Source organism: Mauremys reevesii, linkage group 3 (assembly GCF_016161935.1).
Source record: "Mauremys reevesii isolate NIE-2019 linkage group 3, ASM1616193v1, whole genome shotgun sequence".
In the NCBI taxonomy this organism is placed as follows: Eukaryota; Metazoa; Chordata; order Testudines; family Geoemydidae; genus Mauremys; species Mauremys reevesii.
The window spans coordinates 66,112,610-66,131,152 of NC_052625.1; the positions used below are offsets into that span (position 1 = coordinate 66,112,610).

The 18,543-nt window shown below is 39.0% G+C and overlaps 1 protein-coding gene across 1 annotated transcript in view; it reads right to left on the reverse strand.

The window, feature by feature from the left end:
* The window catches only part of BIRC6 (baculoviral IAP repeat containing 6), a 296,285-nt gene that overhangs the window by 88,271 nt on the left and 189,471 nt on the right, over positions 1 to 18,543 (reverse strand). Inside the window, 4 exon segments of the mRNA XM_039531866.1 lie at positions 4,722 to 4,890; positions 7,355 to 7,519; positions 13,193 to 13,410; positions 16,872 to 17,172. Of these exon segments, the coding sequence (XP_039387800.1) occupies positions 4,722 to 4,890; positions 7,355 to 7,519; positions 13,193 to 13,410; positions 16,872 to 17,172 (853 nt within the window).

Sequence of the window (18,543 nt, forward strand, 5' to 3'; positions counted from 1 at the left end):
ACCCCCACTGAGAGGTTACACAAGCTTGGAATAAATCCAAGATCTCTAATAGGGCAGACTCAAGTCTCATCTATTTAGATTTGTCAGATTATTTCTGAGGGGCAGTGCAGTTGAGTATGCCACTGTCTGGTCTGTAAAATGGGGCTACTCATACATACATAATACACTCAGTGTATTATGAATGCTCCTCTACTCACATGTCTACAAAGACTACTTGCGCTCCCTAGTAGGGCAATTCACCTTTTCGGTCAAGTGCTAGTGTTTGTGTTGAAGAGACTTTGGGTGGGAGGATGTAAGAGTTGCACAATATTTGTCTTTTCAAAAGCCCTAGAGAAGTACTTACAAGTTACAACATTAAACATGCTAATACTGCAAATTCAAGCACCCAAGTTTGGAAATACCAGATTTAAGGATTCCCATGAAATCTTTATTTTGCGTCCTAGTGCACAAAACACACTGTGACAGTGTCTAATTACATGATCACACAATTTTTTCCACAAGACACCAGCTTCATTCAGTAGACAGGATGGATGGTACTCAGAAAATGAATCAAGGCTGTATGGCGAATGAGGCTGTTTGTAGGACCTTCGCTTTGTACAGTTGGTAGGTGTGTAGTAAATGAAGCAGGAAGACAAAAGATGGTTAAAGCTGGGTTCTATCCCTGGCCCTTGTGGTGCTGGGCAAAGTCACCTAAATCCAAATTTTCATAGACTACCACTAACTCTGCGCTACTCATATTCTGGGTGTGCACACTTGAGATCCCTCGGCCTTCATCTCCAGAGATGCTGAGCATTCACACTTGCAACTAAAATCAATGGAAGTAGTAAATGCTCAGCACCTCTGGCTGTAAGGTAGTGTGATCTTGAAGAATGAGTACAGGATTGAGAGTTAGAAGGACCTGAGAATTCTGACTCTGCCACAGATTCACTGTGTGACCTTGAGAAAGTCACTTTGCTTTTAGGACACTTAGTTAAGAAATATACAGTGCTTTGAGTATACAGAGTACTATAAAATAATAAATATTCTGAAAAAGTCAGGTTCTGTGTGTTTTGAATTGGGTGCCCAATCAAACATTGAGGCACACAAGATTAGTGGAGTCTTGTAAATTCTTCATCTGTGAAAACCCTCCCTAACTAGCAGGGGCATTGCAAAGATGCTCAGATCAGCATCACAGAAAAAACCATGAGGAAATTAAAAGTTCCATATTCAGTGAAGGGCGTGGAATGTGTGCAGTAAATGAGGTAAGGAGCCACATACTTGAGGAAAAATTTTTTTTACAGCTGCATCATTTCTTGAGCATTGTCTATCCTAGAAACTAAATAAGGCAGGGGTTCTGTAGGAAAAAAATACTATGTTACTGTATAACTAAAGACTATCATGCATATACACAAGTTTGCATAGGCAATCTTAATTCTAATATTTCTTAATTTCTGAGTGCTACCTTTACAACTGTAATTTTTAAGAGTTTTTTTTTAAACTAAGACGGAAAAGAAACAATATACACCCTCCTTCCCCCATGAATTATACATTTATAGCACTGGATTTTCATGCAGCTATCTATGAGTATCTGTTACCTTATATCAGTGGTTCTCGAAGTGCCCACAAAAGATCTAAATTCCTTCTATGGCACTGTTTGGGAAGGAAATGGAACCTTTCACATACTCTATATTACTTAGAACCACAAACCTTAGAAAAGTCCTTCTAATTTATAATCCAGAGCTGTTAGTTTCTCTTTAAACTGTCTCTTCTTGTTACCTATCCTAGAAAAGCTGAGCACTCCAACTTCACTTTTATGATTCCTGTCCATTAATATAATCATCTGTCTTTATACCAAATAACTGCATACTCATTTCAAGCTAGCTAATGTTTTGTCTCAAATATGCATGAAGAGAAGGCAATATTTTCTGGGTGTATTCATTTCCCCAGATCTGTACCTATCAGCACACTTCCTTCTCTCCTTTAAGGATTTCATACAGGTCCTCTTTTTATTAACATCTCAAAAGCAAACCTTGATTGATATTTTCAGAGTGCAGACCTTCACGGCTGTTTCCCTAACCCAAAAATTAAAAAAATTAGATACAAGAGTTGTATTATAAAATGCCTCCAATGAACATGCAACTAAAAAAGAAAGCAAAGAAGGTATATTAAAATACATCAGGAAAAATTCAAGTGTGTTCATTTGGACTTACTTGTTAAGTATAATGATGACAGATATTTTTTGTAAATTTAGTACAAAATACATTAAAATAAGGGTTGAGAATTTAGATACACAGAAGTTCCTTGTAAATTTTCAATATATGGTAGCAACTAGTGTTGGTCATATATTTATATTTATGCACCCATCTGTGAAAAAGAACCACCTCTCCCTTACTTTAGCCACTCCTTGACAATTTTTAAATTCACAGCCATGAAATATATTGTTCTTATACATCCCTCCTTTCAACCTTCCAATATCCACAATTGGCAATAACCCAGCAACAGAACATCTACTTAACTTCTTTAAGATTTCCCACCAGGGCTTTCCCACTCCCTCATGGGGTGGGGGAAGAAACAGGCCTTTCTGTATGGCCTGGTCAACAAACTAAGGATACTTGCTCTATCTCCAAAAGCCACATCTTCATTCCTTCCTATCTGTATGAGCTGTGGCACATTCATCCAGAACCTCTAACCAGTAGCTTCTGCCCTTCATATGGTGCGGGACTTGCACAGAGCTTGGCCTCCCTGAATGACAACCTTGTTCAGCCCCAGCAACTGCCCAGCAGGAGAAGCAGCTCATCGGTTGCTGCTGTCAGTCTTTCTCAGAGAAAAGCTGTGCCAGATTTCACTGGTTCTGTGCTGTATTTTATTGGGTATTCTAAGGAAAGTGTAACACCTTGTACTGAATAAAAATTTCAATTAAAAGTTTGTTACAAGTAGGATTCTTATCTTCTTTTTAAATTATTTACAGTATTAAGTGCCACTCAGCAAAACTGACATTTGGACGCAGGGGTAGTAACTTTGCTCTACTCCACAGGAAATTTTAAAATTCGTTTCCAGAGATACAGAGCCCTGCAAGAACTGAGATAAAGATTTTTCAAAAATGGGTGCCAAAAGCAGATACCTATATAGGGATTTAGGACCCTAACTTTAGGCACCTATTTTTGAAAATTTTGATCTGAATTATTAAATTGAAACGTAAGTCTATTCAAATAACTTATCAACAGATTCAGAAAAAAGCTAATATGCTGTATATTACAGAAGTTAATTTACAGAAGGAATAAACCACTTTTTAAAATAAAAGTCATTTATGGACAACATGGCCCACAGCTACAATTAACGAAACAACTTGTTCTCTCAGGCAAAACTAAGTAACATAAATGGATCATCAATGGAACATAAAACTAGTCGGCACCATTTTAGATAAGAAAAAATTCTAACTATCAAGATTAACACCATAACAGGACTTGCATTAGCCATAGTGTTTGAAATTAGCTACTCTGATTTATCTTAAATTTGAGCTGCAAGTTTGTAAATACTTGACCAGAGTGTTCTTGAAAATCAGATAATCCTACAGTGATTGTCAAATACTCTGAAATATCCAGAGAAACATTCCTCACATTGTTCAAAATTTTTATTGATTGAGGTTCCCTGAAGACATTTTTGGACTGCTTCAGCTCAAAATAACAGTTCCCCACCTACCACAGAGTAGTTACAGAGAGCCAACTATACATCCTTTATTTTGTTCTATATATGCATGGTTTTGAAAAAACACTTGTAAAAAGTTAACTCCTATCCCAAATGGTTTGTCTTATGCCTCAAGGAATGAAATATTAACATGACACCCTGCAAGCTGTTTTCAAGCTCCAGTGGGAATCCATGACATCTGTGACATCATAACAGAGGGAGCCAGCTATTGCAGCTTCAGGAGAACTAAACCAGAATTTTTTAAAAGGTACAGAATCATTCATGGCTGAATACTCACTCCCACTTTTAGAGAGTTCACAAGTAATGGTCGGGCTCACACATTTTCACAAAATACCTATATGTTACCTTTAACCAGGATTTCTGGTTAATGCCAACAACTGGCACGTGTATGCACACTAATATTACGTCAACTATAAATTTCTCATTAACACCACACACTTAGGACAGAAAAATTTACAACTGTAGACCAAAAGTCCACACTGCCATTTATACCCTTGGTTCACAGCATGAGGAGGCATAGAGGGCAGGGGTGAACCAACAAACACTGCAACAGAACAATTTTCACTCCCAGGAGCACATGTGCACCCATAATGAATATCCTTGGGACTAGCTCTTGAAGAATAGTAAGATACAAAATTGTCTGATAGAAATGTGATTTTTCAAGGTGATAGCATCTGTAAACAGATTTCTTTAAAGTAGTTTTGAAAAAGGGATAATTTCAAACTGCAAGAGTTTAAAACACTACAAAATAGAGAGATCACATCAACAGCCACAGCAAACCAATTTCATTTCATAAGACTTATATAAATCTACTATAAAGGAATAAAAATGTGCTTTTTCATTTTTTTTAAATGTCAAAAATAACCCTGATGGAAATTTGCAGGGACTGTATTTTATTCAAGTAGCATGAAATTCTCTTGCAAATGAATCTTTACATTTACCCTGATTTTGTCAATAGCAGCTCTGCTTTTCCACCAGGCTCATTTCAGAGAAAGAAGTGCAATATGCTTTAAACAAAAAAAACAGCAGCACTTTACCTGAATCGTTACGGAGGTATGACGACATTGCTGGAATGAGACAAGACTGACTGAGTAGCTCTAACAGAACTGATGGAAGAGCATTGCTGTTTTGTCCTCTACCCTCATGGCTAGTCTGGGTCTCTCCATTTGATATGCTCCCTGCAGGATTTATGTAACTAGCAAGAACCTGAAAATTAAAATATATTGAGATGTTTAGTCAAAATCTGATGCATTTTAGAGGAAATAACTAAAATTGTCCATATCTACTTAATGGCTAGCTTGTTATTTTGCCTATTAAATGTTGGAAGTTACTCCTTCAAGCTCAAAGATGATTTAGATAGAATCCTATACAGAAATTACTAGATCACCGTTTATTACTATTTTTGCTAAGCTAAGAAGGTAAAATAAGCATTAAACAAAGCCACTTCAAATTATTACACAAAAGTTCAGGTTTAAAAAACTCACTGAAAGCACTAAATTGCTAGACATATCTTTGTTATGTGTCATTGGGGGAGTTCTGATACTCCTATTAGAATAGCTAACTTCTAAATACATCCTATCTCCAGTTTAATCCCATGATAAATCCAATTTGTAAATCATATGGCAAACAGTGAAGACAGTGAGAAGTATCTGCCCTCTCAATAGTAAGATGCGTAACCTGTTGGATCTTAGATGGTCAACAACAGAGAATACCTTAATCATCAACATCTAGCAGAGACTGCAACTTTTACTGTTAAAAATGGACCTCACCAGTTATCTATAGTTCCTCAACTTCTGATGAGATTACTCCCTGCATGGGGCTACCCCTGAAGACTGCCTTTGATCTTTAGTCAGTGAATAATACAGCTGTCTTCTTCCTTGTTTGTGTAGTGAATTGTCTTGCAGGGAGCATGAAGCTTGTGTTCTATCATCTACAAGGACTTCAATTAATTGCTTGGAAACTAACTGGAAACTATTGTTTACCTATTACATTTTATGTGGTTCAGGCCTGAGCCACTTTAAAAACTGCCTCTCCCCTGTGCTCCATCCCAGCAGTAAAGATTAGTGAAGGCATATGAGCTGACAGCTCCATGAGTTAAATTTGTACTGACTGCAGAGATAGGATTTCTTATAAAAAGGGCCCTTGGCTCTGGAATTCAGGCATGAGCTTGTTGAATTTCATGGCTTGCTACTAGGCTTATTTAATAGTTTGTTTTCTTTTTTTAATTTTTTTCTTCAATAAAAGATGTTTGATAGGAGACAGATTCTTTTGCATATGGACGTATAGTAATGGTGATCCAAGAGTCCTTTAGCTGACAATGTGGCAGTTTATGTATTTAAATAATGCATTTTTCTTTTTCAGTACTTAAGAGTATAAATACATTTTATAAATGAAAAAAGGCAATATTTATATCAGTTGTTAAACTATATACTTTGTCAATCATAAATAAAATGTATATGGTTCAAGTTCAGTGGTATGCTGAATAAGCCCAGAGAAGAGAGAGGTGCCTGGTGGGAAGATTTAATGGAGCCTTTTGAGATAATTCCCCTATGTCTGAAAACATAGCCTTCTTGGACAATTTGGGGTAATAAGAAGGGACTTAAAAAAAATCTGTTACCCTTGCAAGTGATGAAAAAAAGGAGAAAATCACAAAGAAGCCTATTTGGCAAACCAGAAATTAGTCTGTTCCTACTCTCCTAGGTCTGCTTCTCTGATCATCTGCCTTTGCTTTTGCCTGGATGCCAATAGGTCTACATGGGAGTATAAAAGCACCACAGAAATCTCCTAGAATAGTCTTGGTTCAGTGAACATTCAGAGCTGTCCATGTGCTCACAGCTAAGCACATCCGCTTCTGTGTTCTGTTCTTTTTATGGATCACTATGATAGAGGTTATAAACTTATAGGTGATCCTCCTCCTAGGGGGGGAAAAAATCTGTGCTTACCATTTAAACTTGAGCTTCTTATGATCTCTTGCTAATTTATGTTTGCCACATTCACTGTATTACCTGGCTGAACAGAGACATGCTCTATATACTCTCAAGTGATCATGAAGGTCCTAAAGCATCAAACTCAGTCTATAGAAGACAATGCTCTGCAACCTTCCTGACCTTGATAAAGTAACCGGTGTGTTATGATAACAAAGAAATACTCCCCATCCTGAAAGGCTGGCATGTGTTCTCATTTTTGGTGGTCAGGAACAAACCCCTCCCCCAATCATATAATCACAGGGCCATCCACCTTTGCTACAAATCTATTGTGCACATCAAGCTTACAACCTCCTGTTTTCAGCAGCTTAGCCTGCAAATGTCTAACAAAACAGCTGCACAATTAATTACTTGAGGTCATGGGTGTATTGCATCCATCTTTAAGCAAATAGCTTATTGGAATTTTCTGCTCCAACTGGTTCAGTCCTACATTTTCATACATTCACAGTTATGAGAAAATCTAGACTTTTTTTAAGCCACAACACAGGAAAAAATATATATATATATATATATTTTAAGTATAGGCTCACAAATGGCTGATGAGTGTTTCAGCCTAATAAGTAAAACACTTCAAATACTTGAGTGAAAAGGGGTTAAGAATACAACTTTTTTTTACAGGCTCAACTATATTACCACCACATGCATGAATGCCTATATGGGTTATTTATACTTCACCATTCCCATACCTGCAGAAGACAGGTGACATGTTCTTCTTCCAGCCTTTGTTTAGTCAAAGCTTGTTCTACATCCCATCCGGAAGCAGTGGAGCCAGTTCCAAAGCCAGTACCCTTAGCCCAGTAGAGTTGCTGTTCTTCTGTTGATACACTGTTGTGTGTGCTCGACACCTGTGGCTAATAAAAACAAAAAGTGATTATAGATCATATTGTCCATGTCCTTCACAATTCTTTCTGTCCTTCAGGAAAGAAGGTTTTTTGTTGCTTTTTAATTACTTATTAAAAGAAACTCATGGACGTTGTGACACTGCACCCCATATTCTTCACAGTGATTTGATGATGATGATGATGATGACATAATTATGATGTATTTTATGCAAGATAAGCCTGTAAGGTGTCTTTGGAAAAGTTATGATTTGCTGAATACGATTATCCTATTTGTATGCATGTATCATTTTTGTATCTGAAGTTATGAATATTGACTATGTATCTGTAGTTCAAATGTAGTTACACCTGAGTAATGCCCACTAGACAAGATGCTTTCAGTCTAGATAATGTGTGGGGAAGGGCCTATTCAGGGCAATGGGCCATTAGGAAAAAACAACAGGCCTTAGGAGAAATTTATCTCCCACCTGGGGAGCCTTCCTGAAAAGGCTACAGACAGCCTCCAAGTAATGTCTGCTATGACTCTACAAGGACATATGATGAGACCATGTCTCCAAACTTCATCTTGGGATGTCAGTGTTTTTCTAGAGATTGATCTGGGAAATAAGCTTTGAAACAAAGAGTTCCTGCCCTATGCAAAAGCTATATAAGGCAGGGAGTGGCATCATCTGTGGTTCTTCACTCCTCACACAAGGAGACTCCTGGAAACACCTGAGGAACAAAGACTGAACTGGGGGAAAGTGCTGGACTGAGGCTAAAGGGATTTTTAGCCTGTGAATGAAACACCTGGGGATTCCAAGCTATAAAGCAAGTGCAACTTGCCCCGTAAGAATTTGCAGCCCGCTTGTATCATCTCTTAGGGTGAGAATCTGCTATTCATATCCAATCAATTTAGCACATTAAGCTTAGTTTGCATTTTTTGTTTATTTGCGAGGTAATCTGCTTTGATCTGTTTGCTATCACTTATAATCACTTATCTTTTGTAGTTAATAAACTTGTTTTTGTTTTATCTAAACCAGTGAGTTGGAGTGAAGTGTATGGGAATCTTCGCTTAGGGGCAAAAGGCTGTTGCATATTCCTCTCCACATTGAGGGAGGGGGTAAATTTCATGAGCTTACGCTGTACAGTTCCCTGTACAGCGCAAGATGGTATAATTTGGGGTTTATACTCCAGAGGGGGAGCTGCCTTAGCTGTAGCCTTCCTATGCAGGGGCTGGCCAGAGAGCCTGCATGTAACTGCAACTGGGTGTCCCCCTACCTGTATGTATGCTGGGGAAAGTGCAGGCTGGAGGGTTTGGCAGTTTGTCACAGCAGTACAGAATGAGAGGGAGCCCAGGTGGCTGGGTTGGAAGAGCTCAGTGGTACCCCAGTTCCAGGTGGCACCCGGGGGGAACCTGTCACAGACATCCACTGGAATTCAACCCCCAGGACAGGAAAGACTCTGCAACGCATGTGGATTTCTAGTACAGAACCAGGACTGTAAATCATCCCATGTGATTTTCAGCTTGCATGGGAGAGAATCATTTTTCTGTTCACTGTAAATCACATTGGCAACAATATTTTATAATGTACACTAATGAAGGCTAATTAGGATCATGTTAAACGATGCAACTCTACAACCAGCACTAAAATCTAGCCAAGTTTAATGAAAATTATAATTATTAGACAAATTTGGATGGAAAATAAAATGTCACTTCAGATCTTTCTGCAGGCTGCTAAGACTTGGATTATGAAACTACACGGATTAACTGTGAATAAACTTGCTGAAGTAGTAAAAGGAGAATAGAATGGTTGAGGCATAAGCCTATAAATCAGGAGAAACAAGTTATATTCCCAGCTCTGCCAGAAAATTCATATGTGGCCCAAGTTACTTAAACTCAATGGCATCTCAGTTTCTACTCCAGTAAAATGGGGATAATACTTCCTGACCTTGGAGTGTCATGACATTTATTTCATTAACTTTTTTGAGGTGCTCAGATTACTTATTCTTATGGTGCTCATGACTGTATTTAAATAATAAAATAAATTTAATAGCAAAATAGCATTAGATTAGTAAACTGTTTTAACATCTATTAAAATATTCTGGTGCCTGTGTTAAATTTAAAAGATAGCTGCCAGATCTTAGATGAAACATCATATATAGAAGATAAGAACTTGAAAATTCCAATTGATGCCTAAAGTTATGCACCTAAAAACAAGTGACCTGCTTTTCAGATATACTGAGCACTCACAGGTCTCATTAGAATTACTGAGAGCTTTGGGTAATGAGCACTTCTGAAAAGGTCACTTATTTAGGTGCCTAATGTCAGGCACCCCATACTGAAAATTTTGGCCCATGCCAAAAACTGGAGATGACTTAGTTTTCTCTTCTGATTTTCACCTTTTGCGTTGTTTCAAGTAAAGTAAAGAGAATGAGGAAATAAAGCTGTTAAGCTATTTGTTATTAAAAAGCAAATACCACTCATGTAACATTAATATATATAAACAGATTGAATTACAAGTTTAGAATTGGAAAAAACAATAAGTAAAAATATATTTACTATGCATCTTAGAAATCTTTTTTACTGTTAGAAAAGGAAAACCAGTAATATTTAAAATTATAACATTTTTACACTACATAAATATATCATTATGGCCTTTGCAGTAATATATTGGCAATGCTTTGCATTCATGATTTTAGTTTTAAATTGAAACCTAAAGTCACTTTAATAGTAAAACTACAACGTGCCCAAACTCATGAAGATGTTACTATAGATGAATATGCTGTCTCTTTGGACCTGAGCACTTTAGGAGAGCCCTCACCTCAAGAATATAGGCTCCAGTACAGGCCTGGTGAAGCTCTCATTTTTAAAAAAATTTATCACAGGAAGGGGTGGGAAAGCATACAGCACGTCATCTATGTGAGGGCATCTGCTCCTACTGAAGGAGAATCCACTTCGCTGGTGAAACAGTGACCTAGTTTCACATTTCTGTGATTTGCGAGGGAGGTCTACTTCCAGGTGTCTGAATTGCTGGGTCACTAGCTCAAAGCTTTCCTAATTCAGATGCCATACAGAATTGTTGGTGGGATAGCTACTCAGCCAATCCTACCCTGAATCCATAAGTATGCTGTATGTGCACTGCTTTGAGTGATAATATACTGTTCTCTGCCCAGGACAATTTCCCTTGCTTCTGAGAGGAGCTGTGAGCGTCTAATTCCATCAATTGTTCAGACATATGACCACGGTGGTGGGATCAGACTGAACCAAAACATGCTCGCCTCCAAGGTAGTGGTGATAAAAACTTTGTAGTGCATTGATTTCTGTGGACTCTAGAAAGTGGATACTTTTCCATGTGGCATTCTCTACATGTGACTATCTTGTTTTCCAGGTGTGATCCCCACCTAGCGAGACAGGCATTTGTTGCAAAAGTGGAAGGTGAAATGGTTGGACTTTCAATAGGTTTTCTTGTCCTCAACACCATGCTTTGAGCATCTCTAGCTTCTCCATGCCAGAAGCTTGAAGTGGACTACAAGGAATGGATCACTTGATGATTACCTGTTCTGTTCATTCCTTCTGAAGAACCTGGCATTGGCCCTTGTCAGAAGATAGGATACTGGGCTAGATGGACCATTGGTCTGACCCAGCATGGCCGTTCTTATGTTTGGTTCACCAACATTCAGAGGGAAATAAAAACATTGTCCCATTCAGCATTAGTGCACGATTTTGCATTTTATCTGGTGTGTGGGTTTAGACTCTAAGCAGTAATTTTTGGAGAATTCATTTACTGAGCTGCTGCTCTGGATGCAGGTTTGATTAAGGTATAATTTTGAAATGGTGAGCACTTTTGAACCAGAGACTTGCTAAGATTATTACTAGCATCACTGTGAAAACCCTGGTAGCTGAAGATGGATCAAAAAGGCATGGTCTTGTGCTAGAAGAGGAAGGTTATACATTTCAGAAAGCTACCATGACAAGATCGTACAGTAATGTGGAGACAGACATCTGCCAGCTCAATACACATGGAAGTCTTTTGGATATAGAGCAACTATGATTGATCCTAGGGTTACCATCCAGAATCTTGCCTTCCTTACCCATTTATTTAGTCACTTCACATCAACGATCACTCTGATAAATTCTGTATATTTTGGATTATAAAGAATATATTGGTGTACATTTATTCTGAGGGAACTAGTTCTACAGCTCTCAGCTCCAGGAAGGGAGCTCCCGTTTTCAATAAGATATGGTATAGCACAAGTAATGACACTGGCGAGTGGATTAAAACAGATGAGGTGGAGCCTTGTGTGCAGCCAGTTGTAATGGACAGGCTGCATTACGCACTTCTGAGGTTGAGTGGAGACTTACTACTAAAATATTCTCCTCTCTGGTCTGATACTGGGCTTATAGCCCATGACCAATGTGAGCTGAGCTATTTCTGGGAGAAGGCTAATATTAACTCTACCCGATTCATAAACATCAGTTCTACTATTTCTCTCTAGAATAGGTTGTCTCTCTTCACCAGTATTTCTGATTGGTGTAGGAACGGAAGAACAGCTGTGCCTGTTAGGTGCCTCAGTCTCTTCCCAGGATATGTGAGAAAGAGAGTCTTTCAAACTGTAGTGATTCTTGACAGTCTTCTCCAGTTTTGTTTCCTTCCATAGAACAGAAAACCCCTGAACATGTAGGTGCAACCTTAATTCGATCCCCTTGTGTGTATGCATTATGATACAGTGACTACATGATCAAATATTAGTTTTCTTCCAACAGGATGCCTGCCTCATTCAGAGCACAGAATGGACAATACTCAGAATTAATTGGGATTGTGCAGTGAATGAGTCTGTTAGATACTCCCCTCACCTACCTCACTTGTGATGCTGGACAAGTCACTCAAGGACCATCTGTAAAAAGTTTTTAACTGTGTGCGACTCATTTTCTATTTGCCAAATTTGGGATACCCGAGCATGATTTGTGGGAGTGCTGAGCTCTCACAATTGCAACTTAAGTCAGTGGGAGCTGTGCTTTGACCATATTAACTACTATAAAATACTAAGTTTTCTGAAAATTCAGGCTCTAGGCCCTTTGGCTTTAATCTCACTGTGCCTCACTCCCCATCTGTAAAACAGGGATAAAAAAGCACTTTACCCTATCACCGAGTTATGAAGATGAATTCACTAAGGTTTATGAACCACTTATTGAAGAACAAAAACCACTTAATGAATAATTCTGTATTCAATGTAGGGTTGGATGGTGTGACACACATTGCCTAGTGAGGATAAAAATATTGAACAGCTACACACTGACCATCTTGAGCACTGAATGAGGCAGGAGTCCTGTGGAAAAAATACTATGAGAGCATGTAATTAAAGACTGCATCATAATACAAATTAAAGGCTGCATGGGCAACCTAACTTTTCCGTGTCTGACTCTGCAATCTTTACATTCTGTTAAAGTAATTTATTTTTAAATGTAATAAGCCTTTTAAGGTTATTACAGGGCACTGAAATATGTAAGCAGCAGTTTAGCAAGGACTTTCAAATTACTTTTGCAATTCACTTGAATTCAAGTTCTCAAGAATTCACTTTAAAGAGCTACAGAACATTAGATTAAGAAAGATGTGTGATGCTACCCCAGCAACAAGACTTTCATAGTTACTAGGTCACTGTAGCTTACTGCAGGTAAGTACGTCACTAACCAGAAGCTAAACTTACCTCCGACTGGTTGGGACTAGAGTTGGGCACTCTCGGGGCATGGTGGCTCAGAGCAGATAGACACGCAAGTATAAGATGCACTGCCCCAATTTCTAGTGCCATGCGCCTAAGGAGTACGCCATCATCAGTAGTCAATGGTGTGGTGCTGAACAAACTGCGCAGCACATGAAACGGAAGAGTTGGAAGCACATTAGCCGAAGGGGACTGCAGGATATGACCTAAGTTGAGAAAGTATAAAAACATGAAATATTTCCTTTTAACAGTTCAGCACATAAATGTTCATCTTCGCAATGATTTATTGAAAATATCCAGCTATATTTTTGAACATATTAAGTCTTCAGCAGAATGTATTATTTTATTCCAGGCTTGTTTTTAGCCAAACTTCTGGTGGGAAATATGGGCAAGAGATATGAACTGGTTTCCTTTATGGACTAGGCTGAGACCAATAAATGCATATAATTTGTGATTAAAAACAAGATTTAAACCCTTATCTCCAAGGGTGAAAAGCTAGTTCATTAACAACTCTCTCACTGCACTGAAGTACGTATTTGGCCATATTTTTTATTGCAAGATTAGATTACTCTGTAAAGTTTGAAGAAAGGTTATACAAACAGCTGCCCCACCAGGAAGCCAATGAGAAAAACCTCTCCACTTTTATCAACATATTTTTAATGCTAGGATAAACTTTGCAGTGACACAAACTGTAATGCCGTTCATGAGGTGAGTATACAATGAAACAGTGTAATGATTCAATACATTTTCACTATAGGATATTAAAACTAAAATTATGTTTTACTGGATAACCAATGTGAGTTTTGTACTATCATTTTATTTTTAAAGTTAGCCCTATTGCATCAAGGGTGGAGAAGAGGATAATGATTCGTAAAATCATAGTGTAACAATATTCTTGCCTGTTAATAAGATGTACATAGTGAAAACTGTCCAATTTTGTGTACTCTTCTGCTCTATTTGACTCAGTAAAGTGATTCTCTTGAGATTTTTGCTTTAAAAAAAAAATCACAAAATACACAAACTTATCAAAACATCTAACTTTTCTTTCTAAAGGAACAAAACAGACTGCTGTCTAAAAGAAGGTTTTATTACCCCATGAGAGCAAGAAGTCCCATGACTGCTGTCTATATGACAAGTATTTATGCTCATTTTCTATAAGCTCCCAAACTCTATACATAAGCCAAGCCACAAGCGGATGGTAGAAAAACTAACTGGGAGAACATTGATACACTATTTGCCTCTGAGGTGCGTTTAAATGGTAATTATTTTGGGCCATATATGGATTTGTAGCTCTAGATCTTTACATTATGTAAAAGAAGCAGGCTAGACATGAGATCTGAATGGTTCTCCAGTCAGTTTACTACCCAAATCTGAAGTAAAATACCCAGATATCAAATTTAATTTGTTATTTGGCTCACTTTGTTTCCCACAGTGTGCACAAGCTTACAGAAAAAGGAACACAAAATTAAGAGGCAAACAAAAGCCAAAGTTCATGGGACTAGCTGAGCAAATTGGGAAGTTTATTGCCCCTCCCTCTTTTGGTTTTTGCAGAGGTTCTAAACTAGGGTGGATGTTCTAGGGTGCACTGGTACTCCCTTAGGGCATTTAACCAATTTATGAATGGAGGAACAGGTTCTTGTTTTGATACTAGAGGTATCTAGGGGCCTAGCCTTTGCAAAGGGATAAATGTCTGGTTAATTAAACATGAAAGGACCAGGTCTCCCTCAGAAAAAAGGTGGCCAAGGTATTTGAGCTGAGAAATTTGTTTGTTTTCATCAGGCTACCAGTGGGTGAAGGAGATCAAGAAAAACATTTGCTACCGCTTCTATTAGTGGTCTTAAGGCCAATTTTATTAGTACTGACCACGTTTATTGTTTGTGTTACCAAAAAAAAAGAACTCACTGGTCTGGCCCTACACAAAATTCAGAGTTTAAATCCAAAATGGCCCATTAGATCATTATTATATTTTCAGATAATCTAGTCTGACAGTCTGTATATCGCAGGCCCTTACATTTTACCCAGTTCCTCCTGTGCTGAGCCCAATATGTTTGGCTAAAACATATCTTCCAGAGAGGCACTCAGTCTTGCTATATAGAAATAAAAAATTGGAGCACCCACCACTTCCACTGGTAGTATGTTCCAATGGTTCATCACCCTCAAAGTTAAAATGTTAAGTGTGCCTTATTTCCAATTTGAATGTGTCAGGCTTCAGCTTCCAGCCACTGGTTTTTATTATGCATGTCTCAGCTAGACTGAAAACCCTTTTAGTACCCAGTATTTACTCCCTGTGAAAGTATTTACACGTAATCAGGTCACCTCTCAATCTTCTTTCTGATAAGCTAAACAGACTGAACTCTAATTCTCTCACTGCAAGGCATTTTCTCCAGGCCTTTGTGTCTCTTCTGCCTCCTCTCTGATTTTTCAACATCCTTTTCAAAGTATGGACACCAACACTGCATAGAAGTAAAAAATCGCATCCCTAGTCTACTCACTATTCCCCCGTTTATACATCCAAGCATCACATTAGCCCTTTATGCTACAGAAATGCATTGGGAGCTCATGCTGAGCTGCTTGTCCAGTACGACCTTAAATTCATTTCAGAGCTACTCCTTTCCAGGATAGAGTCCTCCAGTCTGTAGTATGGCCTGCATTCCTTGCTCCTAGACATATAACTTTGCATTTGGCTGTATTAAAAACACATTTTCTTTAAATGGGCCCAGTTTACGAAGTGCTCCAGATTGCTCTATATGACTGACCCATCTTCATCATTATATGCCATTCTGCCAATACTGTGTCATCCACAAAGTTTAATTAGCAGTTATTTGATATTTACTTCCAGATCATGGATGAAAGTGCTGAGTAGCACTGGGCCTGATCCTCATGGAACCCCACTAGAAACACCCTTATTTGATGATGATTCCCTATGACAACTATTTTAAAATCTGTCAGCCCAGTTTTAAATTTTCTTATATGATCCAGGATGTGGATAAGATTGAGTTCTTCACAAACTACACAAAGCAATTCCAGCCTCCTTTTAAAGCATCACATTGTAACAAGGCCGCCCAGAGGGGGGGGCAAGAGGGGCAATTTGCCCCAGGCCCCGAGCCCCACAGGGGCCCCCACCAGAGTTTTTCGGGTCCCTTGGAGCGGGGTCCCTCACTCGCTCTGGGGGGCCCGGCAAACTCTTGTGCAGCCGGGCGCAGGAGCTTCTGCCGCTCCCGGTCTTCGCCGGCGGTGGGTCCTTCCGCTCCGGGGCGGAAGGACCCCCTGCTGGCGAATTACCGCCGAAGACGGAGCGGGACCCGCCGCTGAAGTGCAGCCCAATCTTCGGCGGTAATTCGGCGGCGGGGGGCCCTTCCCTTCCGGGACCCGCTGCCGAAGTGCCCCGAAGCCCCGCGGCGGGGGCCCCCTCCGCGGAATTACCGCCGAAGACCGGGCTGCGCTTCGGCGGCAGGTCCCGCTTCAGCGGTAATTCGGCGGCGGGGGCCCCCGCCACGGGTCTTTGGGGCACTTCGGGGGCGGGTCCCGGAACGGAAGGGCCCCCCGCCGCCGAAGACCCCGGGCCCCCGGAATCCTCTGGGCGGCCCTGCATTGTAAATACACTTAAATGTAAGTTAAAACAATTTAGCAGCATTTTACAAATAAATGTAGTAGTTACAGTACATACTTCCTTCACCATCATCTGTAACTCCCAACACCAATCTAAGCAGACACTGGGCATGTTTCCTCTCTTTTAACAGCACCTCCGCATAGCCAGGGAGACGAAGAAATAATCCAAAGGCAGCCAAAGAATGAGCTGGTATGGGAGACATAGTTTGCACTGTTGATTTGATGGGTGGAGGCTCTGCAGCAATTGTTTCTGGGGCTTCGTAAACTAGTTCTCCTGATTGCTCAATGGTAACCCATTCAAACTGATCACTGTCCTTCTGCTTCTCTTGTGTAGTGGATGTAACTACTGGAGCACTCACCTTCAAAAACAACAAAAAAGTTAATACAATCCTTGGAAGTAGTCATCATTTAGGGTCATTTCTTGCCGCACACAATTTCATTACAGTTATAATTAGGGTTTAAGGAATATACAATTTTTATATATAGGAAACCTGCTTAGGTTATGAAATCTGAAGAGATTATAGCCTGAAGTAGTACTGGCCACGGGCAATATATGTAGTACAATATACTACAAAGAAACTGGAGATTACTTGCATAGTTTTTACATAATTTTCTTACATCAGAGGAAATTTGGTTAGTGTTAATATTTGTACGGTTTCAAGTTTAACCCTCTCATCTCTCAGAGAGGCACTAAACAGTTTTCCTTTCACTCACTTTGGTCTGATTAAGCATTTCTAATACCACTTAGGTTGGAGGCCTAATCAGAGAAAAAACTAAGCTAGCATGTCCCATGCTCCTACAATTTACTACATTATCCCTTCTATATAGAGTCTGTGATGCTCATACCTTGCTGTAGAAGTAAAATGACCCACTGTCAACTGCTTTACAGAGAATCATTCTTGATCACAGTTTGAGAGAAATAGTAACTCTTTAAGGAAGTTTTAATAAAACTAAGATAGACAAACTAAGGCTGTTCCAGAGAATAACCTGACTTCTTACCAAAACGTTTTACATACTTTTTTCCTATTAAAATCTTTGAGTCTATGAGCATTCCTCTCTCAATTAATTTCACCTTGACCACTGATGTGTATGGGTAAGACCTTTCTTTTCCATTACAGTTTATGAAGATCCCATTTTCTGCAATCAAACACTTTCTTCCATTTCTTGATTGAAGTCAATGAACACTCAAAAATGTTTTATATTCCTTTTAGTATGTCACACCAATGATTACTCATGACTGTTGAAGTGTGAAGTACACAAAAATCCACCCAAAGATGTTCACCTTATCCATGAGTAATAAAATGGCAAATATTTTATATTACTTCTTCAGTATGATTTAAAGGTGAATTTCAGAGGATTTTTTTAAAATGGGGTTATGCTTTTTTTAAATGAATGAAGGCAGCTTGTTTTTATTTTTGCACTTTTTAAAACTTTTGAAATAAGGAATATCAAGTGCGTGCTTTCTTTGGCTTTGCTGGAAAACCTGTTAAAGGTGTTAGAGCACATTTATTGTAAGCTCTTGCTCCTTAAAGGTTGGGGTGTATGTTTCTTAGATCTTTAAGAAAAAATTCCGTTCTCCAATGTGTCAGTCATTAGTTAATGGAGCAAGTCTAAACTATCTTAAATAGCAAATTTTGATCTATGAACTATTGAGACAGCTTCACCCCTCTGAGAAAATGCAAATCAGAGCGCCCAGGACCAAGCATGAGAGAGCTGAGAACAATGCATTA